Source organism: Gambusia affinis, linkage group LG22 (genome assembly GCF_019740435.1).
Source record: "Gambusia affinis linkage group LG22, SWU_Gaff_1.0, whole genome shotgun sequence".
Taxonomy (NCBI): Eukaryota; Metazoa; Chordata; class Actinopteri; order Cyprinodontiformes; family Poeciliidae; genus Gambusia; species Gambusia affinis.
In genome coordinates this window covers 15,177,732-15,205,081 of record NC_057889.1, presented here as the reverse complement: position 1 = coordinate 15,205,081, position 27,350 = coordinate 15,177,732, and the positions used below count along the sequence as shown (strand labels likewise).

The 27,350-nt window shown below is 37.7% G+C and overlaps 1 protein-coding gene and 1 long non-coding RNA gene across 5 annotated transcripts in view; one reads left to right on the top strand and one right to left on the bottom strand.

Annotated features, from left to right (window-relative positions):
• The window catches only part of mdga2a (MAM domain containing glycosylphosphatidylinositol anchor 2a), a 183,811-nt gene that overhangs the window by 29,354 nt on the left and 127,107 nt on the right, over nt 1–27,350 (bottom strand). For all 4 annotated transcript variants that reach the window (XM_044105960.1, XM_044105959.1, XM_044105961.1 and 1 more), the window contains 3 exons: nt 19,217–19,489; nt 9,813–9,961; nt 414–591 (listed from right to left, as the gene is read on the bottom strand). In XM_044105960.1, the coding sequence (XP_043961895.1) occupies nt 414–591; nt 9,813–9,961; nt 19,217–19,489 (600 nt within the window). The remainder of the gene's footprint in view (nt 1–413; nt 592–9,812; nt 9,962–19,216; nt 19,490–27,350) is intronic.
• LOC122824973 lies at nt 18,677–26,129 on the top strand. The gene is made up of 4 exons (XR_006369566.1): nt 18,677–18,852; nt 20,198–20,329; nt 20,409–20,584; nt 26,014–26,129. It is a non-coding gene; the product is annotated as an uncharacterized LOC122824973 (long non-coding RNA).

The window sequence follows — 27,350 nt, the reverse complement described above, 5'->3', positions numbered from 1 at the left end:
GAGGAAGAGATTAGTCAGTTGATCAGAATTCATCTGGCTCAAGCTGGAAAGGAGCAAAGCACGCTGAAATCAGGCTCAACCTCTCGAGACTTAATGCGTTAGATGCAATTCAAATGACTTTAATGAGTTCACTTTTTACTGGTCCGTCCTCATTCATATCGTGCATAATAGATTTCCGTCATGATCACAGAAATGGCTGCTGATGCCAAAGTGAAATTGTGATATTCATCCATGAATTGATGAACATGTGTCATGGTACGGACGCAAAAACTGGAGCCGGGGTTAATTACAAAGTTACAGAGTCACTACTGCAACACATAGAACCAACACTCAATTTTTATTTTTTCTCTTTTTCGACCTGCTTTTATGTCGCTTCTTGAGACAACAATTAAAAGACACTTCTTGACTCTTACCGCTGTAGGTGATGATCCGGACGGTGGAGTCACCGTCTCCAAAACGAGTGATGGGAGTGAGACGCACCTCGTACGATTCGGGTCTTATCAGCTCGGTAAGGTTGTGTGTCATGAGCTCCCCTTTGCCGATGGTATCGCCCACATGGATGTCCTGCTCCCACCAGCGCTGCAAGCCCACCTGAAGGGAAAAACCAGAAAGAAAACTGGATTAGTGCAATGTCAACGGCACTTGATAATGTTGTCACTCACATTTGTGCACAAAGCTGTCAATGTAAAATGAGCTTTAAAGTCGAGAGAGTTGTAAACACATGAATATTTGATTTGCAAAAATCTGTTGTATTGTTTTTCAAGCTGTACAGAAATCACAGCCCTCCTGTTTTAACGAGTGAACGATAAGTAACAGCTGTTGCAAATATGACAAAATGGACTCAGACGTCACTGTAAATGTGTTCGAAACGATTAAAATGTTTGAGCTTTGTCAAGAAAATCCCTCCAAACATTTGATGCAATGCCACGTAGTTAATTTAGTCCATTTTGATTTTCCTTTCAGCTCAAAACGGTTACAAATACGTAATATACCAGCAAAATCTAACGTTTAATTTGACTCAGACTGTTTCCCCTACGACTTCCATGTTGCATAAAATACAGATAAAAACTCACAATACCATGGAGCAAATTTTCTCGCCCTGCTAATTATTCTCCACTAGTAGATTTTTAACCAACTACCCGCAAAAATGTAACGTTTTTGATGCATCAAAGCACATTTTGCTGGGTTTTCAAAGGTGTAAAAATGATGGAAGGAATAAAACACAACTACACACTTTTTAGGTGTGAAACATGAAATTTAGAAAATAATACTTTGGGGCGCAAAAAATCATGCTTTTACACTCAACAAATAATTGTAATAAACAATCAAGATTGCAGTACTGACCAAGATAATCACATATTCATGGGCTGCTCAGTTTTGCAAAGACAAATTAAAACTCCAAAAGGCAAAAATCAATGCAATCCAAAGAAAGTAGAGGACCGCAATAACGTAATTAAATTTCGGTTTCAAATATCTTAAGTTTGTTGAGGTTTGCGCTCTAATCCACAGGCTATAAAACACGACTGGTAAAAATCAAAAGTGGCTTTAAAGATTAGGATCTGCAGGTTATGTAGAATATAAATTGGTGTAGCATTTATTAAAGAACTGAAGGGAAGACATGCAAGTGAAACCACAGTTGGGTTTTTAAAACTGAGGAACAAGTCACGATGTTGCACCTTATGTCACAGCTCTCATCGGATGATGTCAGTATAGAAAATAAGTCAATAAAACCAGCTTGTTACCCCTTTATTTACAATATTGTGTGCAAAAGACTGAATATGTTTCTTTTCCTATATAAATGTAAACCTCTAAAATAAGGCTGTCATTTTTTAATTAACAGTTTCTATAGGGCGACTAAAACTACCACTAAGTGCCAGTAGAAGTAAATACATTGAATTTCTTTTGTTTTTATGAATCAAACTCATTTTTCCTGGCTGCTGCAACCATTTGAATGAAAGTAGTCAAGCAGAAGAAAGAGTCTTACATTCAGTCGTGCAATCAAAATTCCCAGCCATATGTGGGTGACCCAGGTGTTGATGAATGCTGCTGTTTGCATCATTCACCCATTTTCTAAAGTGTTCTGCAAACCCATTTCAACATGGACCTTAGATTTCAAATTTGGCCCTGCAGTGTACACAGCCTTTCTCCAGCTGAATAAGTCCAGTTATCACACAAAATATTGAGTGTTTTTCGTCAGCAGTGATACAATGCGGCCCATCTGGATGTTGAAAAGACCCAAAAGCAGTGTATCAGGGGCAAAAAGAAGCAGAGTTGGCTACATTTTAACTTTAGGAATCAGTTTAAGGGAACGACCTGTTCCAAGATAAGCTACTTCTTCTGCAGCACACAGATTATTCATGCTTTCGTTTGCACTCTGAAGAGTCAGTTGCAAGCCTGGTGCAATGGAGATGAAGTGAACGAAGGTGTGATAACAGAGCACTGGAGTTATAGTATTCCGGTGAGAACAGTACTAATGAAGTAATGACTTTCTAGTTTGGATGATCTGCGAGTACGGGGTGCAAGTTTTCATCACCATTATCTTTGCAGGTAAATAGAGTGATTCACCCGACGGAGCTAGCTTGTCCCTACCTGAAAATATTCACCTTCCTCTTAAGTACAAACGGCATTGCTGCTGATTGCTAATGCAGTGTTGGGCTGACAGCGCGTGTGTTCGGGTGTTTTCTCAAACCCTCAAAAGATTTTAAGCAAATCAGATCTTTTCTTTTGGAAGAGAAACGACGTTAATACGTGTTTTTCTTGTTGAGTCTCAACATCTCAAACGATTCTACCTTTGAACCCCAAACACCAACAAAGTGATCCTGCCTGGACTTTTAATGTTCACTAGAAACACTCTCTTTTATGGGCCATTCTCTGTAAACCCACAAAGTGGTTGTGTGTAAAAATCCAAGTAGATCAGCAATTTTTGAAATACTTAGAACATCCCATATGGCCCCAACAATTTAATTCAACCTGATTGTGTCTTTTTTTTTTCTTAAAAAAAGACACAATGTTTTGATACAAATACTATAATTTCCAAAAAAGTATTATGGATGAAGTTAAATGAAAAAACTAATATTTATTTATATCACATTTGTATTTACTATCCCCACATTGTTATTGTTACATTTACATTTATTACTGTCACATTTATGTTATTACTGATAGAAATTATTTACAATTTATATCACATTCTAGATTTACCTCTACCACTGTGTCTGAAACAACATCTACAATAAAATTACGTATAATGGAATGTAACAACAGTTTTCTTTAAGACTATTAAACTTATCTTTTAATGATAAAATCAATCTGTTTTCCATCCACAATATCAGCCTATTAGCATTCAGCCTTTTTTTTTTTTTTTGGTCAGGCTTCCAGAATGTCTCCAGTTTTTCCTGTTTGCTGCTATCTTGACTCTTGACACTTGCTTCACTGAGTGAGATTTGAACAGAAAAAGAAAAAAAAAAAACAATCACCTTTTGTTTGCTAAGCACAGCACACTAAATGTGGACTTACTCTGCCGCCGGTGGAAAGGCTTGTGGCAGAATGTCAGTGTGTGGGGAACACTTCAAGTCCCATTCAGAGAGCACAGCATCAGCTCAGATAGAGAGGACTAATGTTACTTCTAAATTGCCTGCTTCACTCACCATCACAGCGACGAGCTCTTCAGCTGCTTTTTGGCAACCAGCTAATTATAATGCCTTGTGTGAACATATAGAAGTGCACAGTGGGGCATTTATGCTTTTCATGTTTGCCGTTGTGAATTCAGCTAAGCCTTCTACGTGTTGTTGCTTTGTGTTTTATTAATTTCATGCTGTTATTGTTCCCTGATGTGCATACATTTTTACAATGGGTCTAAAAAAAGGGTTCAAGACACATGTGGCCTCCAGGGGCAAGCTGGATAAAGAAACGCAGATATTAATTTTGAAAAGACAGAGGACTGCTGAAAAAGAGGAAGTTCAATAAAAAGGAACATTTCAACAAAAGTAACAAAGAGTCACAACTCGAAAAATGGAAAGATTGCAAAACATAAACACTATGTTATTGTTTGGCATTTGATGGAAACGCCAACTTGAAATGTCTTATTTCCAGCAAAGACAAAAAGGACAAAAGAAATCAAAATGAAAGTCAAATATTTTAATTGTCAAAGTGGATATGTTGACAATTATATATTTAGCTGTAAATCTGGTATGAGGGCAGTAATTTAGCATCCTCTACAAATAAAACAGCTACTTTTCAAAGTTCCTGCAGCATCTAGCTGTGCTACAATGCTAACACAAATATGGATCCAATCAGCAACAACAAGCACAGACTCTGTTTCAGCTGGTTTTTATATACAGATATAAATAAAACTGTACTAAAGTTTTTAGAAAAACGTTGTATTCTTGAACGGTGTCAGACACGAGATGTAGTGCAAATAAAATTATCATAGAATAGTTGCTTGTTCTTTTAACAAAAAAAAAAAAAAAAATCACAAAGCATGTTTTGAACAATTTATCAATAAATTAAGCACATTAAACCTGGCATTTCTTATGTGCAGAGCCATATGTGTTAACTTGAAATTTCCATTAGATTCCACTCTCAGCAAAATCATTGCTAAGATACAACAGTGTTAAAATGCAAGGAGATGAAATAATAATAATAAAAAAAGCACGAGATTAATATAACTGTAAAGATTAAAGAAAAAAAACAAAACAACTCATGACACCCATTTTAAGTATTGGTTTGAGGTCTCAAAAATCTGTAAAATATGTTGTAATGTGAAAAAAGATTCACTTGGATGGACGTAGTAATAGTAGTAACAGTTCTGTATCAGAAGATCAATGTTATCTAAAACCTATTTGATAACAACATGGTTAGAAGAAGATGCTATTGTGGAGAAATAACAGATTTTCTTCTAGTACACGCTTCATATGTTTTTCCAGACTTCACTTTTAGTCGAGTTGGATAAAAATATATAATGCTGCACATGAATCCTAAAAACACATATATTATCATGTCCAGAGTGACTTGGTCATTGTGTATTTTCTGAAGCTGCAGTTAGAAGTAAGCCCTTAAAACTAGTGTTGTCAAAAGGAAAACGTCAAGCAAACATCAACTTTTCCCTCATTTAAAAGAGAAAAGCGCCGTTAACACACAAATGAAAATGAAATAGTCAATTTAAACCACAGAACTCCTGACTTTTGGATTTTGCGCCTTTGTCTTGGCTCTGCTAATTTGAGTCATCTACCTCCTGTCAAGTTTTTTTTTTTTTCCTTTCCTGAATTTCTGATTAAAAACATATCGATTTATTTCACGTGATTGCAGCAGGAGTGGTAACTTCAGAAAAAAAAAAAAAAAAAGAAGAAGAAGACGTTAGCAATGTTCAAAGTCAGCCTGTGAGCCAGAAGCAACATGAGAACAGTCAAACGGACGGCGTCATGTTTGACAGGAGCAAATCGTCGATGGATTACCAGCATGTAATTAATACAGCCTCTATTGATCCGCTTGCTCATCCTGACGTGTCAGATCAATTCAACAAGACAATACAGAGGCAGGAGAGTGGAGAACAATGCTGGTCAAGTTGTATTAATTGTGGCTGAAGTCATCCCTAAAATGTATGAAAACTCACTAAGTATGTGTCGGTTTTGATCCATTTATAGCAGTAACAGAACCGCAATCGCTCAACAAGTATTTTAGCCCAGATTTTCTTTTTATTGTCACTATTGGGGATTTATTATTAGTGTTGGTGGTGGACATTTCCTACCTGTAGTAAGAAAATACTCACATTTTTGAGTTCAGGTCTTCAGGAGCAAGGAAAAATGATTAATAATTAAAACAATTTAAAGCAAAAATCCAAACTATGTATGAGAGCAACAAAATTTCTGACAAAACATTTAGATAATCACTGCTGTAGCGTGCTGCCAAACCTACAAAACAGTTGTTCACCAAGCTACAAAAGGATAATCAGAAACACTTTGACACTGTTTGATGATTTGCCTGGAAGAAAATCTAAATAAACTTAATGAGAGCTTGCTGCATTTTTCATCCAGTGGATGTCTGTGTTGAAAAGCATGATGTTGTTTGGCTGAGTTATTACTGAAGCCACAACATTTTGTCCTGTAGCAATTAAGGTAGCCTGGCCGTAGCCTTCCTGTGCAATTTTGCTCGAAAAAACTCTCAGCTGATGTTAAGCGATGGTTACATAAGTATTTTTTTACTGTATTTTTCGTACTATAAGCCGCTACTTTTTTCCGATGTGGCTTATCTGTGGATCTTTATTCAACCACCAGGGGGCTCTTCAGCAGGAAGTGAATCATTGGAAGTCAAAATTGGAAACCAAAGAACAAAGCGCTGATTTTCATTTAGAACAAGCACATGTTAGCAGCAGGCACGACGGAGAAATGCTTTCAAACTCAAACCCCCTCATCATGGAAACAACACGAAGAAGTTCATATGATGCAGCTTTTAAGTTGAAGGCTGTCAATCTGGCAGTTCAGGAGGGAAATAGAGCCGCTGCACGTAAACTTGGCGTGAATGAATCCATGGTTCGGCGTTGGAGACGCAGGGCTGCGTCCTTAATAGCAGATTTATTAAAACCTATGAAAAATTGAGAGTGGTGAGATACCAGCAGCTTATCGCTCGGAGCAGCTTATATATGTACATTGACTGTTTAAAAAATAAATAACTTTGTAGGTGCGATAATGAGGTGCGCTCTATAGTCTGGAAAATACGGCAAGTGAATTTGATAAAAATTCACTTGAAAACTTCACAAAAACCATGCCAATGAATTTAACTATAACTTTTTCTGTTTGCTCCTATTATATACATACTCACATACATGGGCTTGATCCTGTACATGTGCAACATGTGCAACATGTACAGGACAAGCCCATGCATGTGAGCTACCATTTGGTATCTTGCTGAAAGAAAATCAAACTCTAGGAAGAGGGAGAAGATTTTGAAGCCTGGCTACAATATCAAAATAAGGGCAGATGTCACACGTTTCTGCTGCATCTCTGACAGATGCTATGATTTATGCTTTGTGCGTCTGACTGGTGCATACCTTTCAGCTACAGCTTTATTCCCATTTCCCCTCCAGTCAGACTGTTTCTGACGAGGGCACCGGGCGATAACACACAGCAATCCGTTATAAAGGCATAAGGTTCACCACTACCAGGTATTAATTCAGAGGCAGTGGGGGGGAAATGATCATAATTCTCTGGGAATGGCAAGGGAGCTGCTGCTGGATCTATAAATAGATTTAAGTGTTGCAGTGTGCATGTGAGCTTTCTTTACTGCACCAGTCACAGCGATGCTGGGGATATCTCTGAAATTGTTTATCTACCAAAGAAGCCTTTACTCCCACATGTTTCTGTTTCATTTCTTGCTCTTTCTTTTGCACACGGCCATAAAACATTTGCTGCTGTCTGACTAACTTTTCCAGAATACATATCTAAAAAATCCAATCAGTCTCTTCAAATCTGTTCTAAACACTGAAATGCAATCAGCTACAGAAAGAACGAGTGGCAACCTAAAGAATAATTATGAGCTCACGTCAAGAACGCAAAACATAAATTAATGAATTTACATTCATGGAAAATCTATGCGATTTTTTTCTTAGTAATAAGTAAATGAAATTATTAGATTTTAGCAGGGTTTTGCTTCGCACAAACTTAAAACCTTAGAATGTGCAGAAAACTGGCTGAAACTTTAATAACAAATTGTGCATTTTGTGCAGGTTTTCACACAAAATGCCCAGTAAAAACAATATTGTTTTTACTGACTGCCAAGTAACACAACAGGCAAATAAGTGCATCGCACTACACAAACATAAAAACCTTAGAAAGTCTTTTGAAGCCCTGTGTTCCTTCAGGGTGTAGAGCAAACGTGATTTTTATTATTCATTACAAACACAACCAAGGACGCGTTTGCTAATTCTGAGCAGGAATGAGATAAATTCAGAATTGCAGCTTGCATGCATTTTTTATTTGTTTTGCTTTCTGTTTGATTTATTCTTTGTTTCTATTTGTCATCATCCAATTCCTAACTGCAATGTCAACATTAACCTGAATTTCTAAGGGCAATGCAATGTTTGTGGCCGTAATTGAAAAAAAAACCAAACACATATATATATATATATTTAGAATGAACCTTTTCTAGTTGGAAATCCGAGGAAAGAGAGAGAGACAGAGAGAGAAGAACCGAGAGAGAGAAGGTAAACATTGATTGCCCAGAGAGAAAATGCAACCTTCCCATCCATCAATGCCGCCTGCCTGTCATCTGTGGAGTTTGCAGGAGAAGCAGGGAAAACAAGAGGAGTGCGTGCTAATTCTCACTGCGGGGCTCCACTTCCACCTCTGTGATGGGAAGCACAAACAGAAGCAGTTCGAGAAAAACCACCGTATACGGCTCCTAATATGTTAACAGCCTCCACCAAGCATAATGAGACAGACCATGGAGAGGAAAAAACACTATAAGTACCACTTCTAGTTCTTCTATAGTCAACACTCTTGTTTCATGTTGAAAGGTTTTTGTTTATATAGTCTGAAAAGTCTGAAACAGCTGAGGAACGAAACAACTGGACGTTAAACACGACAGAGTTTAAGTTGGAATAATTCTGACTTCAGACGCATGCCTTTTACTATTTAAGCTTAATATCCACTGTGAACATTTAAGAAGATATAAAGTTCATTTATAAAAAAGTAAATCACACCATCACAATCAATTAATGAAGTTTATGTACAATAATGAAGTTCTTGTTGTAGGTCTAAAAATCCTGGGCTGCTGACACCAAGAACCCAGAAAAAGAGTTTCTCAATCATGTAGAGTTGACCATGCCCTTCATGTTTTCCCGTTTTGTAATTTTACAACACACTTAAATTACTTTGTTATCATTTGCTGAAAGTGGAAGAAAAACATTACAGAGTTTAACAATGTGTGGCATGTACTTCTACTCAGATGAACCCAGTGCGACCTCAGAAGTGACCAAAACAGTTAATAAAGCCAACCTACGTGTAATTTAATCTTGGCATATTTCCAGGTGTTCAGTTATTGCTGGAAGAGCTCATGTTGCAATGTTACAAAATCTATATTTAAACAACAACAAAATACACACTATTCTTTTTTTTTTCACAAAATGTTAGAAATGAAACCCCAATGTTGAGTCTTGAAATACTATCAAATGATAAATTTGTTTCCTCACAGGTTCAGAAACTACCACAACTGGAAAACTGGAAATATTACGACACTGCGGTAGCACATTTAAATCGGCATCAATTTTTAAAATGATCACAATACAAGTATCCTCATGTTCCTCCCTTCGGATGCCCCATTTTATACAACTCTGGAAAAAATTAAGAGACCACTGCAAAATGATCTAATTCTACTCTTTACAGGTATATGTTTAAGTAAACTGAACATTGTTGTTTTATTTTATGAACTACTGACAACATGTCTGACATTCCAAGCACAAATTTTGTATTTATTTGCAGAAAATTAGAAACGGTCAACATAGGGAAAAAGATGATCTGAAATAATGCAAAGACAACAATTTCATGTTCACTTAGAAACAACAATACTAATGGTTTAACTCAGGAAGAGTTCAGATATCAATATTTGGTGGAATAACCAGGAGGTTTTCAATGGCTTTCAGTGCAGGGGGCTCTTCATTTTCCCCAGATCTGTATAACATAGGCAGTACGTTTCCGTCTATTGTAAAAATGCAAGGTTGTATTGTCGCAAAATGAGAAAAGGTTACAGGGTTTAGAAAACTTTCACAAGAAAATTAAGCTATTATTATTATTATAATTTTTAAATCTTTGCATTCTTACCTGTCTGATGCCGAGCCTGTAGGCAATGATGCGGTCCACGGCACCAGGGTTCATCTGGGTCCACTGCAGCTTGAAGCCATAGACTCGCGGCCTGTACTGCCACAGAGGGCTATAGGTGTCGTAGTAAAACTCCGGAGGGTAAGCTTTACCTAAAGGCAAGCACAATAAAATAAACATTTAAATTTCATGTTTATTTAAAACATTTTGGTCTTTAAATTCACATTTGTTCAGCGCTTCGGCAGTTGGGGAGCGGCGCTTTCTGTGAAAAGTAATCTCTCTCTTCTTTCGTGGGCTCTGGGCTGTTTACTTTTGCTGCCATTTATAACATACTGAAGAAGAAAAAAAAAAAAGACCCCAAAGCCAAAATAATTCCTCTTTAAAGTTCCCCAGAAACTGCTCGCTGAGTGCTATTTCCTTCTTCAGATTTATTTAGCTCCTGATAGGCCATTTCTTCGTGGAAAAATCCAAGTGATTTGTTCCCATTAACTTAGGTGTTTTGATTAGAAAACCACTTCCATTCTGCCAAGGTTTCTATAGAAATTAAACTGTTGTTTTATCTGTCCTGCTATGAGTTAGTAATTATGAAACCTAAAAAAAAAAAAAAATCAATTACTGTTAAGAATGTATAAAATTAATCAGTATGTGGGCCACATGCTTATGAGAACAATCTATAGAGCAAGACAGAACACACACAAAAAACTAACTTTATTTTTCTTACTCATAAATACTGTAGCAACAAAATGTAAAGTGTTCAATTGGAAAACCAATGTAATTTGTTCTCTATATAGTCAAAGGTCTGGAAAACAAAACAAATCAGAAAACCTGCAGCACATATCAGACTGGCATATAGCTACAATATTAACTTCAAGTTTTCTATTTTTTTGTGCCTTGAAAACTATTTTCTTAAAAGCAAAAATAAATTAAATTAAGCAATTTTGGAGCCACAGAAACAACTATTTTAAACTGAGAAGAACATTGTGTTTCACAATAACTGAATATGTTTCTTTAAAGCTGAACCATTAAGCAAAACGACCAACAGTTTACATTTCTCTGGAGTAAAAACAACATTAAACACGTCACTTGCATCAGCGGATATAAACGTTAAAGATCCTTTTAGAAAAGCAAAGAGGGGGAATCCTAAAAGTTGTTCTGCTACGTCTTTGGTTCTCAAACTGTGGTGCAAGTAATACTTTTAGTGGACTCAGAGAAACCGTTGTGTCAGTTATTTTCAAGAAAATAAAAATAATTAGTTATTTGGACAGACAAATATTTACTTAAAACATGCTTCTCTAAGTATGTTTCTTCTTTAGAGAAACATAGTTCTCTAAAGAAGTATATTCTCCACTAATTAGAGTGGAGAATATGTCGATTGAGTTTCCTAAATCAAGACTGCATCTGATGTGTTGGTACAAACTTCAACCATGTGGGTTATTTGTGTCTGCGTGTGTGGCTGCGTGTACATACCAGTGAAATTCACACTGGAAGGGACCCTTTCAAAAAATATTCACTCTCAAAACACGAATTTCCAACATCAAGATACAAGTGGAAGTCGTAATTAAGCAAAACCCAGCAGATAAAAAATATTTTGTTTTGATGTAAAAAGGCAAGAAACTGAAACAAAAAAATGAAATGCACCACATACTAGGTTCTACTGGGAGAACCTAGTATTTTCTGAGCTGATACTATTTTTGAAAAAAGTGAGAACCATTATTTTACACAATTTAAGCACATTTTATACTTGCCTCCTGCATCAAAACACCTTAGGAATGCTCCTGAAACTACATACAAATACAGTAATGTGAGACAAATGCAATGCAATGAGTCTAATACATTTATGTGCTCTCTGCCAGGACTAAAAAAAAGAAAAGTATACAGGCTCTTATCAGTAACATTTCTTACTTTGTTAGAATCTGTGAAGATATACAATACTGAAACAACAACAACAATAATAATAATAAAAACATATTTTTCCAACCTTGAAGCTCATTTCGGACAACTGAAGAAAACATTGACTTGTACGCTGAATTCTAATCAAGATCCAGCAACAAGCTCAGAAGATGACTTTCCATGGACAAATAGAAATCCACCTCAGTGACATGCTATGCTGTGTTTGTCCTCGTCATTTGGGCTTGTTTATAGTAGGATGATAATACCCAGAGCAGATGATTTTAATGTCCATGCTGCAGTTGAGCTGCTATTATTAGAAGCCACACAGGGATCTCCACACAGACATGTGGTGATTTTTAAAGTACTTTATATGGATAACAGGTGATAAAAGGTTATGTTAATGACAATATTTAAATGTTGGTGTGTTAGGCCCGTGATAAACTGAAAATGTAGTCAGAGTCTGAACCGTCTTTTGCCAATGCTTAAGTTTAAAAAAACCTCCTAGTTCCTTCCTAATTATACTAATTTTATAGCCAATTAGTTTTTTGTTGTCAGTGAAGGGAGAGAAAAGAGAGAAAAAAGTTAATCAGCACCACTGGGCAGCTCCTAACTTGGTAAATCTCAAGCTGACTTAAAATAAATTTAGTCCATACAAACAAAATGTTCTGTGAGAGGAACTATTAGGTCTGCAGTTTAAAAAAATAAAATAAAATGTCTTCCTCCGTTAAGTACTTACTAGAAATATAGTCCTTTGCAAAATAAAAAAAGTTTTAAAATGTTGCCACATTACATCTACAAGCTACTGTAATACATCTTATTGAGATTCTATGCTTGAGATAAACAGTAAAGCATAATTACGGAGAGGAAGGAAAATCAGACATGGCGTGGAAAAATTCTTGCTAACAAGAAAAGTCTCCTTCTGCTTATTTTTTCAAACTCAATAGTTTGTGCAAACACCTCTAGCTGCAATTACAGCTGCAAATGCTTCTGGTTTGTTTCTATCCTCTTTGCATGCATGAATTTTATTCGCTAATTTCTTCATGCAACAAAGCAGAAACTCAATCAGTTCATACATGTTGAGTCTTGAAAGGAGCAATATAAAAACAATTCTTATTTACTTGCTTAATGTGTGGGATATTTATATTTATATCCACTGTAAGGTCTGTGATGACAGCATTTATAGCATTTATAATATATAGAGATAAAATAGTGCACTAACTTGATATACAAATGTCTCAATCATAATCAATGATATCACAAAAAGAAAATTAAAGACTTAAATAAACAAAGATGAACAAATCTATACAACACAAACATGTTAATGACACTTACCACTGAATTTCATAAGTCTTTTGAATACAGCTGAAACAGCCAAACACTCCATGTGTAATTATTGAAAATTGCCAGATTTGATGTTTCCTGCAGCCTCTAAATAGTTTAATCAATTCTCTTAATAACCCAGCAAGTCAAAGCTGCGCAAACAGTGGGTTTTGTTCTGCATTTTAGACAATAAATCAGCTTAATGATGTTTGGGCAGCCTGTTGCAGATCATTTGGCCTTTGCATGGCTAGATGTATTTAAAATAAAAAAACAAAAGAAGAGGGGGAAAAAAACAGCAATACAGAAGAAAATAACATTCATTCATCATCTTGATAAAATCACTCAAAGAGGAAAACAAATAGGCTCTGGCAAAAGAAACAGTGCTGATGATTAAACAAAGTAATTTATATACAAATACTTCATGGTTTAGTTTGAAGCAAGAAATTCTTGGCTGGTCCTCTGCTGGCTAAAGCTAGCTGACAAACAGGAAGTGATGATGCCGCCGTGCAAGCTGCCTCCGCATCTCACCGAGATGAACCAGAGGAGAGCACACGTGCTAAAACCAAAATAAACATGTTCACAGAAAGAGAAAGAACACGAATGTAGGGATAATTACTGTCTGCACCTCGCTAAGCTCTGTTTTGCTGCATTGAGCCAGCTGTGTTTACAGCACACTGTACAGCAAGTGTTACATAAGCCTGCCTAGAAGATAGTGACAGATAGTGCTGGGAAGGAAAAGAGGATGCCGCAATTTGCTGCGAAGCAAGAGTGAAGAAAGGTTAATTAAACAGACTCAGAGAATCCCACAGAGATGCTGCTTCTGGAAGGCGTGAATCAGTTCTTTTATCGCATAAATGTATATTGTTTCTGACATTCGTAGTAAAGCAGGTTATATATCAACCTTTTCTTGTTTACCTTTAGGCACTTAAAGGGAAAAAGAAATATCAAAAAGAAATTTCTTGGCGCATAGTCAGGACTCTTTCTTTGAAAATCGCTCAAATATAAAGTATAATAAAGCAAAATGGACTGACTTCCTAATCACACATTATGTGTGGTAAAGCGCATTACCTAACCCACTTAGGCTGCTTGAAATGGGTAACTCTGGGTGGGAGACATCAAACATAAAGCAAAGAGGGCTTAATTGATTTTTTAAAAAAAAATCCTGTTTATAACACCATAACCAATGCAGTGATTCATAACAGCTCAGTACAAACCTTCAGGCAAGAAGTTGACCTTATTTGCAGACTTATTTTTCCTTTTTGAGAATTTACATGTGTTTTCATCTTCAGGAAAACACTGTATGGCTGCAGCTGTGGAGTCACAAGGTTCAGAAGAAGACGTGTTAACTTTTGGATCCACAACTGAAACCAAACAAAAAAAAAAAAAAAAAAAACGAAACGAAAAACACAAAGGTAAACAAAAAATTAGAAAGAAATGGCTCAGCTGCATTCTAATGTTTTGATAAAGGAATATTAACTTTTTCAATTAACAAGGCTAAAACATAAACTTGTATTTATACAGTTTTCTTTTTCTCTTTCTAGTGGAATCTGGCTGTTCTAGTGTGAGAAACCTTGAGATTATTTTACTAATGCAGAGATGCAGCAGAGAAAATATAATTCAACATTAAATAAGGACAGCAAGGCAGAAAAATTGCAAAACAGGATGTAGCAGAAAACATTAATATAGGCTACCTATAACATGCTGTGTATAAAGTGCAAGCTCTGGGAACTGGCGACAGGTTTTAAACACAAAAACAGAACTTTTGTAAAACCGCCAAAGCTTAATAAGATTGATGTTGATTAAGTTTTTAAAATCCCTTTTCTAAGAAATTGAATGAAAAGGTTTCAAGGTAATATCGATGTACTTCCAGCACTTTTTAAAAGACAAAAAAATTATATAAAATGCACAAATTGATTGAAAAAGACCAAGGATGTCTTATTAAAACAAGCAAGAAAGAGCCAAATAAACAAAATACAAAGTGATGCCAATGCCATTTATAAAACAAACAACAACAAAAAAAACCAGCATAAAAGCAACCTTGAGGACCTCATCTCTACAAACTGCTACATTTGAATAACAAGTGAACTTTGTAGTTCATTGGGTTGATTTAGATAATAAATAAATAAATTCTATTGAAAAAAAAATCTAAACTATTCAAGCAATTCACTTATTCATATCCGGTTAACAACGAAAAGCCAGGAGAGATGAGGAAACGTAGAGACCAAAAACAGTTTTAGATACGGTCAAAACAGACCAAAAAGCATCGCATCCTACACAGACAGAGCATGTCAATGTTATTCCTAGCATGCTAATGCTAACATCCATACCTAGCTAATCTGATTAGGCCATTAAAAATGCCGGTTCATGAGAATACAATTGAAGTCATGTTCTTCTATATCTGGAATATTTGAAAGTTTGACAATATTTAGTTCTGTACAGTGACCATCTTTCAAAAATTTCTGTTAAAGATTATAACAGCTTCAGTTAAATAAAATAAAATGTTAACATACAAGCTATACAATTGCTAACCAATCATTTTCCAATAGGCTGCTATGATGAAAGGAGTTTTACTATGAATACGCATCACAGTACACCAAAAGGAAATTAAGTTCCTGTTATGTACAGTTATTTTTGGCAATACAGATTAGTGTCAAAACTCACACTTAACACTACAACTTTAAAATATCTCACCTTGCTGGGAACAGACTTTAGTAAGACTTTTATTGCAGTAATTATAAATTGTTGGAGTAAAACAAGCTAGAAGCATGCGTGTTTCACAACCTATGTCTCAATCTAGAGCTGCTGCTTCGGAGAACATTTGCTGCCTTTGGACAGGAACCCTGTGCATTAATCATCAACCGCATCAGACTGGAATGGAAACAGAAGAAACAACGGCGCGATGATTCACAGACGGAGAAGCAATTCTCTGCCCGTTCTAACTCCTCAGAGGACAGCATTTGCTAAAACTCAGGGTTCCAGCAGCAGAGTGTTCATGCCAAAGCTCAGAGGTACACATTACATTCCTCTAAGGGGCCTCTCCCATGGCACAATTTAATGGCCAACTTGGCCCTTGCAGCCAACTCACAGATGTCCCAATAGCTTAGAACATGGGCATCCATGCACATGCACAAACGCTCTCCCCTGGCACAATCTACTTCTTCTGGGTGACAGTATTTATGTAGGCCCAAGACTGGCTTGCTTGCTTACATTAGTGTGTGTATGTGTGTGTCTGTCGGCATGGAAAGAAATATGTTGTGCATGTCTGATGAGTGGCTTTGCAAGTTGAATGGCTGCAGGCCAGGACTGCAGACTGATATGTTTGTTACTCATCAGCCCAGCCCAAGAATGTCAGGAATGCAGGTGTGAAGGAATATCTATTAAGGTGGTCTCCGTAGAGAGAGTAAACTAATATTTCACCAAACTGCATCAACCATAAAAGATATTTGATGAACTTCAGCTAAGAAAGGACTCTCTCTAGCTCTCTACAGCATATTATTCATTTCATCCACACACACACAGTGGTGCTGATATCATGGCTATTGAGTTTCAGATAAAATTGAAAAATCGTCAAGACTAAGAACTGGGGTTATGGGAACGGGGTATGGCAGACTTCATAGATGATGGAGGGAACCAAAGTGGATTTTCTGCACTGTGCTCCTGCACTCAGGGAGTTACTAAAAGAGCCTCCATACCTTTGGCAGCTACTGAGTCCAGATGGTAGGAATCTGGAGCATTGGGCTGGAGGAATCAAGCAATGCGTAGTGGGAGGAAAGGAGGATGAAAGGGGAGGAAAAGGGGTGAAAGTAGAAAGAAGGGGTTGGAAATATCAGGAAAACCTTAAGCCATGTTAAGGAAAAAAAAAAAAAGAGACAGTTGTCTGAAGGGAAGTGTCTGCCTCTGTCTCTCTGCTCTATCTAGTTCACCAGGAATGACTGATTTATGCAACACAGACCCGCTTTCTTTTCTTCACAGCACGTTGTAGGAGAAGCTTAAAAGGAGAAAGAAGGATGAAGAAAAAAAATGAAAACACAAAGAGGACCAGAAAAGCAGCAGAAATGCTGAAATTTTAAGATTAGAGAACGCCAAGAGATCGAAAGGAAGATAATAAAAAAAGAAAAGGAGAAAAGCAGGTGGCAAAAGATTGAAGTGACAAATACTCATCTTGTGACCCTGCAGCTCTTGTCCCTAATAGGAGGTCTAAGAGATTGAAACCTTGGTCAAAGTTCCTGCGGTCACTCAGTGTGGCCAAACTCATTTGGTCCTGTCACAACAACCAACTCAAAGATGGACGCATTGTGTATGAAGTAAGACGAATAGTGACTTCACAATTCCAGCAACCTGTTGGATTGCAAGTACAAAGAAAATAATAATAAAAAAATCCCACTATTGTAGAAGAAACGTTGAAAGATTTAAAGTGACCTGGACACATTTTGTATCCTGTTGCAAAAAGAAAAGAAAAAACAAATCACTGATACACTGATTTCCTACAGGAGTAACTTTAAATAGGCTCTAAACCGCAGTGAACAACCACATCTCTCAAACAGCAAATTGGCTGTTAAGTGAAGAGGAGAAAGAATAACAAAACGACTCTCTTTCCTCTATAGATCAGTTTTTGAAACACAATGGCATTTGTGTCATCAGGCATGAAAACTGTGAGGAAAACCACAAATGAATTTTAGAGCTTACTGGATCCAGCATGAAGTGGCAAAAGAAAGGTTGGCCTACAGGTCAGCAAAGACAGTCTCAGATCAGGTCTAGCAATGAGGCTAGAAGGGAGAGCTGCATAGAAGGAAGTGATTAGCAATATGAAACACTCAACTAAAAAAATTGGAAACGGTACAAAATGGTCGGAGAGCAGAGGTTGATAGGACCATTTTAATCACCACGTTAAAAGGTATGGATGTCCACATTTGGATGAATGGACAGATGGCTAGATCTAGGGACTGATGGACAGAGGTAAGGCTAGACAGAGAGACTGATAAATTCCTGTAACAATGCTGTGCAGATTAACAAATTGACGGGTGAACCTAGGCCAATGGACAGACAGCATCATGGGAGGGTGATGGACAGGTTGACAGATGTTAACATAGATGGATGGGCTGGACGAAAAGCTGGACTGATGAACAGCTGAATGGATGCATGTATGGATAGATACTGTTTTTGCACAAAAGACAACATAAACTTTGCTTTTACATATTCCAATCTCTACCACAAAGCTGATCTGATAGAAAAAATGATCTAGTTCTACAGAAAACATTTTCTGTTAAAACGTTGTAAGAATTTTTTTTAACTTTAAGCCTCTTTGGAAACCCTATGCTGTAAAGAAAAGACATACGGGTAGACATGACCCTCAAACAGGCTTTACAGGTAAATTATCTGAAACTGTTGAGAACCTACTGGCCAAATGCCATGAATCAGGGTGTAGAACAGGGGTGGGGACTCCTAGTCCTCAAGGGCAGGTGTCCCTGGTCCAACACACCTGAATCCAACAGCTGAATCACCTCCCAAGTGCAGTCAGGTTCTCCAGAGTCCTGCTAATGACCTCATTATTTGACACAGGTGTGTTTAAGTAGAGATACATCTAAAAGTTGCAGGACACCGGCCCTCGAGGACCAGGAGTGCCCACCCCTGGTGTAGAAGGTGAGGATGGACGCGGCCAGATGCAGGGTTGAAGTGCAACAATGAGTTTCATGATGATGCAGAAAATCACAAAAACCAGGTAGCACAGGTGAACGGTGATACGAGCATAAAAATCTGGTAGACACGGGAACGTGACTCGGAGAGGAACGACAAAGATGACACACAAGGATCCGGCAGAGAGCAGGGGACACAGGTGAGGTTAAATACACCAAGGACTGATCAAGAAAACAAGAGACAGCTGGGAACAACCAGGGGGTAAATAAGACGAAACTGGAAAACAAATACAAAACTCAAATCAGCACACAAATAGCAGGGAATGACAAAAAGTGACTGGAAAGCAGGCTATCTATCTAATGAAGGATTCTGCAGTGCAATGGAGAACTTTAAAAATGCTTAATTAGCCCAGAATGAAAAGAAAATTGATGTGTGATAGACTCGCCTCTATCAGTATAAAAGGAAGAAAAGCATAAAGTTGAAGGACAGACAGAACAGTTGGTTCAATCAGTGAGAAATGTGAAAAAAAAGAGAGTAAATCTTAAAAGACATCGCCTCCTTACCTGTCACCTGGAATGTGCATTTGCCTGCTCCGGCCTCATTGATGACGTTGCACGTGTACTCCCCCCAGCCTTCACGATTCAGGCTGCGGATTATGTATTCGGACTCGTCTTTGTGTGGTTCAAACGCGCCGGCGTTGAGCAGACGGTTTGAGAAAAACCACTCGTACTGCAACACCCGAGAGGGGTGGGCTCGCAGGACCCTGCAGGTCATCACCACCGGCCTCCCCAGGCCCTGACGGACCTCCATGTGCACAGGCTCCACTGTGGGAGGGTCTGAATGGCAGGAGAGAGAAAAAAAACAAACAAAACTCAATCATTTTTGAACGGGACAAAACCAAAAAAGAAAGGAATGAATGAAAGGTATAGATGAGGTGGAGCAAGTTGGTACAATTGCTGGAATGAACAGGGGAAAGAATATTTTATAGATAAGGACACGGAGTCATTTCACACAAACTTCCACTTTGACGTTATAGTGTCAAAATATTTACAGGTAAAGAAACTGAAGGGAATAAACTGTTTATTTCTTAATTCATCACATTACATCCCCATAAAATACACTGAAGTTTGATGTTGAAACAAGAAAAGTTGTGAAGAACTATGAATACATTATGTTGTAAGGCAGTGCAGTGAAATTGGCACAGACTTTTGCAAGACAAACTGCTGAAGCACATTCACTTTTGAGGAAACGGGGGGGAAGAAAAGATGGGGGAACATTAAGCACCTGGTAAATAAACTTCAGAGCATCTCCACTGTAAATCGATACATTTCAGAAACAGATGAAAAATGAAAACAACGGCAGGTGGAGCGGCACGGCCGCGTTGAAATCAATTTGCACGAAAACCCCACGAACGTCTGAAATAGAAATCAGTTTCGCTTTGCAGAAAACGGGTAACAGGATGATGAAGTGCACCTTGAGCTTTTAAAAATGGAAAATGAATAACTTATTTGAGTATCTGACAGCCTTCACCTCTTCCCACACAGAAAACCTGCTGGTGAATTATTCAACCAGTTGAATGGCCTTGATGAGACCCAGGCTGAGTTTCGGGAAAGTTTCGCCATGTGTGATGCATGCAACCCAGCCCATTTAGTTTGCATGAGACAATACGTATGACGGTGCGCGTGTAGATTAACTGTGTTTAGGTGTTTGTGTGTGCAAGCAGTGGAACAGTTATGAATAATTCCCCCATTTCAGGCATCTTTTACCGTTGACTGGCTCGGGTGGGAGCTTGACAAAAGTCACGACGGGGCTTGGAAAACGACGGCGAATGAACACGGCGGAGACGCGACAGAATGACTCGAAACCCCTTGATTGCCTCAGATTTGCATAATTTCTGACAGAGAGCAGGAGAGACGCCAGCTTCAGAAAAGGTTGGCGATGCTATTTTTTCAGAATGTAATCTGTTACAGATCACTGATTACCTGATTGAAACTGTTATCTCCAACATAATCTTCTACATTATTCACACTCAGTAATATAATCTGTTTACTGAGCCTTCCAAACTTGATAGGATGTGGAGCCGTGAGCAAAGTATGAAAATGTACAGCATTAAATTTGATAACACTATTAATGTCATTATCCCTAAGCCTAAGCAGAAATTAAGGGAAAAAAAAAAAAATGTTGATTTTGTTTGCCGTGTTTTAGCAACAGTTGCCTTTTTTTTCCTCTATTTTTTTATTTGCACATAAATAAATTAACCTCACCCCTGGCAGTAGAGAAGGACAGATCCACAAGGCCAGAGAGGTGCACAAGGGTACGTGGGCTGTGAGATTATGCTGAATGCAAAACAACACGCTGACATGCAGTAACAGAACAGAGAGAGGTTTTATATCCTTGCCCTCGATGCTAATTATCCTTCAAGTCGCAACATCCTACAGTTCACTGAGGCGCCATTATGATTAACGACGCACCATTAGATCATATCATGACTGGCCGAAATGGGGAAAATGATAAATTGTAACAGTGGGCGGTCAAAGTAAAAGTAAACATAAACCTTCTGAGGTTTAGGACTGAGAAAGAAAGACAAAAAACCAAATCTTTCACCTCCTGATTCTATTCAAAAGGTGGAGAATTAGAGATTTTTTTATAGCTCTGCTAAGTGAGACAGCAATCGGTTCCTCCTCTTTCAAAAGAACACAAGCTCAGCTTCTACCACAACCCAAAGGCTCGTCTCTGAAGCCAAAAGGAGTGCCGGGAAGTCTACTTTAATCACATTAATATTGTAGGACTCTTTAGGAATAACCGCTAGTTCCACAGCCTCCGTGAATGGCACTGGATCAAATTGCGATGAGTACATTCCAATTTACAAAGAAAGACAAATAATAATAATAAAAAAAACCCTCTCGTATAATGAAAACATCCTTTAAACAAGGAGACAAGCCTCATCTCTCCCCGGTGCATTTCCTGTAAAGCAGCTGCCGAGGCAACATATGAAGAAAGGAGCAGGAAGGGCCTGAGTGATATTCCCTGAGCAATGCTTGCAGTGGTTAGCGTAGCAGCCACTGTGTGCTCAGAGTTGCTATAATCCACAGGCTGGGGAAAAGCCTGAGTGCCTCCTGAAATGTAATCTGTCATCAGTCACTGGTGGATGGCTTGACACTAATGTTGAGAAAAACAACATTTAGGGAGCACAGAGGCCTTTTCTCCCATGGCCCATATGGACTGACATCTACAGTTGCCTAAAGAGATATGAATGAACTTTAGGGAAATATACAAATGTTTCTTTCCTATACAGGAAGCTATGAACAGTTTTACATGCAGCTGCCTTCCCACAAGTCAGTTCAAAGCCTACAAGAACAGGCTGTGCTAAGGAGTCACTTGAAGTTTGTGCAAGAAGGTGAACATTGGTTTGAAAAAGAAAACACACTCCTGTTGAAGTGACAATTTCTTTGTAAAATAAACAAAAGCAAAAAAAAAAAAAAATTACAACCAAACTTTTTTTCACTTAATAGGATGTACATCCTGTGAAATTTTATTAATAGGCAAATCTGTGAAGGGGGAACTGAATAGGGATAATAACATGGTCACTGGGAGTTCACACCATGGATCTCACACTATGTTGCAGCACTACTGATTAATAACAACAATCAGTAGGTAAATCAGCATGCCACATCTTCACAATAAAACAATAATTAGCTGCTCCACCAGTCGGCCGCCCCCAACAGAATTAGTTTGGATTCCAAATACGCCTTTTCAAAACCTTTAATTTATTCTGTTTAAGCCATTTTCTTGTTATTAGGATGAATGCTTGGACAAACTGTGAAGCTGAAAAGGAAATCTCTTTTCATCTTAGCTTCTTAGGAAACAAATGAAGGTTTCAGGTTAAAACTGCCTGCTTATTGTAAGAGTTTATGATTTCGTCGATACCTGACAGGCTCATCGGTGACGTCACGGTTCATGCAGAAAAATCAGTTCTGTGGGATCTCTCTCTCTTTTTTTTTTCCTGACATCAGGTTTAAAACACGGTTTGGAACCAGAACAGGTTCCGAACTGCAATGGAGGAAAAGAGCGATGTCAGAAATCTTATGAGGGGATTTATGGTGAAATTCTGTTCTATCCCGTTTTAGATTACAGCTCCAACATCGCACACTGGAATATTTAGAAGTTTTGAAAAGCACCAGTAACTGTTGCCATTTGCATATTTTGCAGTAGTTTACTTTATTGTGGAGAGTTCTTTGCTTTAAAGGAGCAATTTAAAGCAATATTACGTAAATGAGCAATGTTTTAAAAGGCCACCAGTTAATATTAAAGTGGATATTGATTCGATCAAGAATGGTTTCTAAATAATGACCAATTTTACTTTTGTTTTTAGGCTTTCCATTCTTTTTTTGCAAATCAATTTCTTCTCATATTCAATACATAACAATTTATGGACATAATTCGTCATGCTTTATTCTCAATACGCGTGAATTACTTTGGTTGTTGGTGGAAAATCTGTTATATGTTTCATATAAACAGAAATATCTGTGTCTTTCGACTACTAACATTATTTTGAATGTAGACAAAATTTTTAATGGAACCATGGCTATTGTTGAATTGTTATCATTCTCAACCAGTTCCCTGTTTTATTAAAGCCATAAAAATGTGACAGGAATATTCAGCATAACGTAGGAAGCATAAAGTATTCATCCTCTACCTATTTCAAAACTGGACTTATTATACCGTCATGAGTCACCCGTTCTTTCACTAATGTTTGCAGAAGCACTCTGCATGCCTCAGTGTTGGATTTTATTCACCTCAAGCTATGAAAGTGAGTGAGAACCTAATCAATTAGGTCCTTCTATGTGATAACCCAATGCATTTGTCACTAAAGTCTATTTAAATAAGGTTTTTCTTTCTTTTTTTTACCCTTATTGGCAACTTTATTATAATTGAAACCTTTTTACAATGACTCCCCTTTTGCAACCTGTTAGCACAAATATGTTCTCAGTTATTTACATAATAAACGCTTTGCATTATAAAGGTGATTCGAACATGTTTTGCATTAACTCACTGAAGGACTAAAAACATTTTAAAACAAATACTCTATGGATGGATGTGGCAAGAGAAGAAATTTCAAAGAAAAAAAATATATATTACAGATAAATTCTATAGACATTCAACGCAACATGAGCTTTTAGCACCTATACTCACTTTATGGTATTAAGAATAAAAGCACTAAGAGCAGTTTGCTCACTGCCACTGAAATAGACCCAGTGGCTCCTTTTCTTTTATTGCACATAAAAGCCTACATTTACAATAAGGCTGAAATACAAGGCCAGCGCAAACAACTAAACGTCCCTGGACACAAAATGAAGAAATTCTATCACAATAAATACAAAACTGAAGGTCATGAATATTGTAATACATGATATCAATTTGATTTGCAAAAATAATATAAGTTACTGACTTTGACAATTTATTTTAAATTGGTTTTGAATGGCTACAAGAGCGATGCTCCAGGCATGAAGTATTCATCCTTCGACTTTTTAAACAGTAATCTACAATCACCTTTGAAATTATAATTTCAAATATATAGCCACGAGAAAGTTAATTGTTAGTCAGAAATGAATGTCCTTGTTTTTGTATGTCTCATTGTGATGCCTGAAAGTGATGAACCGACATAAAGGCCAGATAAAAAGATATTCACAGTTTCCTTAAGCACACAAACTGATACACGCATGTGACATGTGCTTCATCCCGATTCTTCCTGAAACTATTTTTTTTCTGATCGGTAGAAATGCGAGCACCGACATAAAAAGGCATAAAAGCACTTCATTTGTTTCAGAAAAAAAAAATAAATGTGAAAGTGATACCAATTGAACTAAATCCAACTGACAATTTATGGCAAAAACAAAAAAAAAAATCAGACAGCACAGAAAGGACCAACATCAAGATTTGAAGACAGTTTGTACGGAAAAATGGGTAAAAAACAGTTGAGCAATGAATGGGATGGACAGAAATATTTAAAAAAGTTCATACATTACTTTTTTTTCCATTTTTCCCCAATGTCATTTGAGGAAAAAAATTGCTTTGATTTCTTTCACTTTTTAATACTCTAAGGAGGGGTAGGCAGTCTTTGAGTGCGACAGAATCAAATGAATAGAAATGACTTCACCTTTGCTAAACCTCTCTGAGATCCCAAGGAGATAGTTAAGTGCAGTTAGAAATGCTTTAGAAACATGCTTATTGACAATAAGTTGTTGTGTTCGGTAGTTATTGTACCCACTGTATTTCATTTAGTGTTCTGTGACTTTGGGTGACTTTATATACTCTCTGTAATGTCTTCTTAATGTATACAAAATAAAGGTCAGATTTCTCAGTTTCTTCAGGTAAGCATATACTCATAAAGCTCTAAACAGATTTACCAAATGTGCCAAAAAAATCAGGCAGGCACTAAAAGCCTGGGCATTGCGTGGCCTGTGTGAAATTGGTTTGACCCTGTATGTTGTGTCAGAACAACAGAGCATTCACAAAAACACTCCAACTTATGTTTTTCATAGAGCTGGAGCAGCTTTATTCTATGTGGGTGGAAGACAGAAAAACAAGGACTTTTGTTTTTCAGATGGAAGCAACAACCTTTTTAGTGAGAGATTAACCTTTGTAGTCTAACAGCTCAGTATAGAGGAAGAAATACCTTCATTAAGAAGTCACCAGATATATACAGAATATAAAACAATAACCCTAATTCAAGTGTGTTATAATGAGTTCCTGTGTTGAATAATGCATGAACACACAACCCTGCATCAGCGCGTTGTCCATCTCTCCTTCCCTCGCCGCTGTAGTTGCTCACAATGAACCTGAGCACCATTATTATTATAATACTGTTTTTAGAACGGAGTGGCACTTCATAACTAAAACCCCAAACTAACAGCATGAATTGTAAATGTTATTATTACTGGGAGAGAGGTCTGCTGATTAACCAATAGTTTTAGCACAAGTGACCAAGTAAGGAATTTGTTTCTCTGCCTAATGCAAGCTTCTGTTTACAGGATACAAACATATTCTCGACCACTTAGGTTGTTTGCTCGCAGTGGCTCATCGGTGAAATTACTTACCACCCAAACGAGAAAAAGAAAATTACAATTTTAAATCTAAAGACTCTGAGTGAGACCAGATGCAGTGAAAAATATTAATTTGCTAACTTGGGTTGGCGGTAAGCTAATGTGTTGGAATAACAGTGACTCTCAGGGGCCAGCGATGCAGCTCCTCTTGATGCAATAAGGAAAATTAATTAAACACAATAATCTTGTACTGCTGCTCATTACTTTTTCCCAGACAGTAGCTCTGTGACCCTGTGTGTCTGCTTGATGCATGTCAGGAGGCAAGGCAGTTGCTCAAGGGGACAGTCGCTTGGTTGAATCGGGCAGGTGTCATGAAGGATGTGGAGGGGAACAGAAAGGGACGCCTGGCTAAAAGATTTCTCTGCATCTCGGCTGAAGCAGAAGTTGATCACACCCTGACAGACATCACTATCTAGGACAGACGACTTCTCTATACCTCTTTCCCCGCTCTCTATCTGCGGATTCGCTCCCTCTTTCAGGCCCCTGGACCATGCCAAGTCAGTTTGACTAAGAACATTAGGGTGTCACAGCTTGGGATTTGGCTTTTGCAATTCTATTAGAGCGATGCCTCTAAAGGCAGGCGCCTTCCTTTCCCCCTACCTCTCCTCCTGGCGTCGCCGCTGCCAGCCAACAGATGCAGGTTTTTACATATCAAAGCCGTTGACTTGCCAGAGTCGTTCCTTCACGCCTCTAATGCTCTTTGCTTCAGAGGACTGTACCTCGGTGCCTTGATCAAGTTACTAAACGCGGCTTTGCACATGGCTCACCACCAAAGGCGGGCGTCTCATGCTGGGACCTGGAAATGCAGCTGAGAAAAGCATCTCAGAGGGATTGGCTTGTGCTTACACACCATAAGACAGGCCAAGAGAAAGGAGGGGGTGGGGGGGATATTCACACAGCCCAGAACACAAGAAGGACCAACTATTGTGCTAATAAAAAAATAAAAAAAATCACAATCTAAGCAAGATGAACAAAGGTGTTTGTATTTGGTAAATGTAGACAATGACACTTGTGGATGTACAAATAGTGGACAAAAGAACGTCAAAGCAATAGAACAGCTCAAGTGCTTTTTAAAAAGTGAGCTTTGATCCCAGCTAATAGACAGAAACAAGTGTAGCTCTGCAACATGGCAGAATGATTGATTTATCACAAACGAGGCCAGAATAAGTCTCTGTATTTTATGTTTTGCTTTGAAGATGGAGAGCAGATGAAAGTGTTGCACGGCATCAAAAACTACAGAACAAGAAGGCTGCTTTATTAAAATAATACCAGATAATAAGAAATAATTGGAGGCTCAGAATGAATTTAGTTAAAACGAAGAGGGGATTTTTTTTTTTTTTCCCAGTGTGTTCTGTAAACTCTGTGTTCATCAAACAATGATGCAACTACATACCAATTTAAATCTCAACAAGAAAAGGAATAGATTAAACACGTGAATCTTCCTTCTATTCGGCTGAAGCTCTGGGAGTCTTTGCCTTCTCCCTGACAGTGTCGGTACGGGCAGAAGCTAAAAATACAGGAAAAGGGACGCAGCAAGTCTGATCTGGTTTATCCTCACTGGACATTAAGGAGAAGCCACCGTTAAACTTCCGCA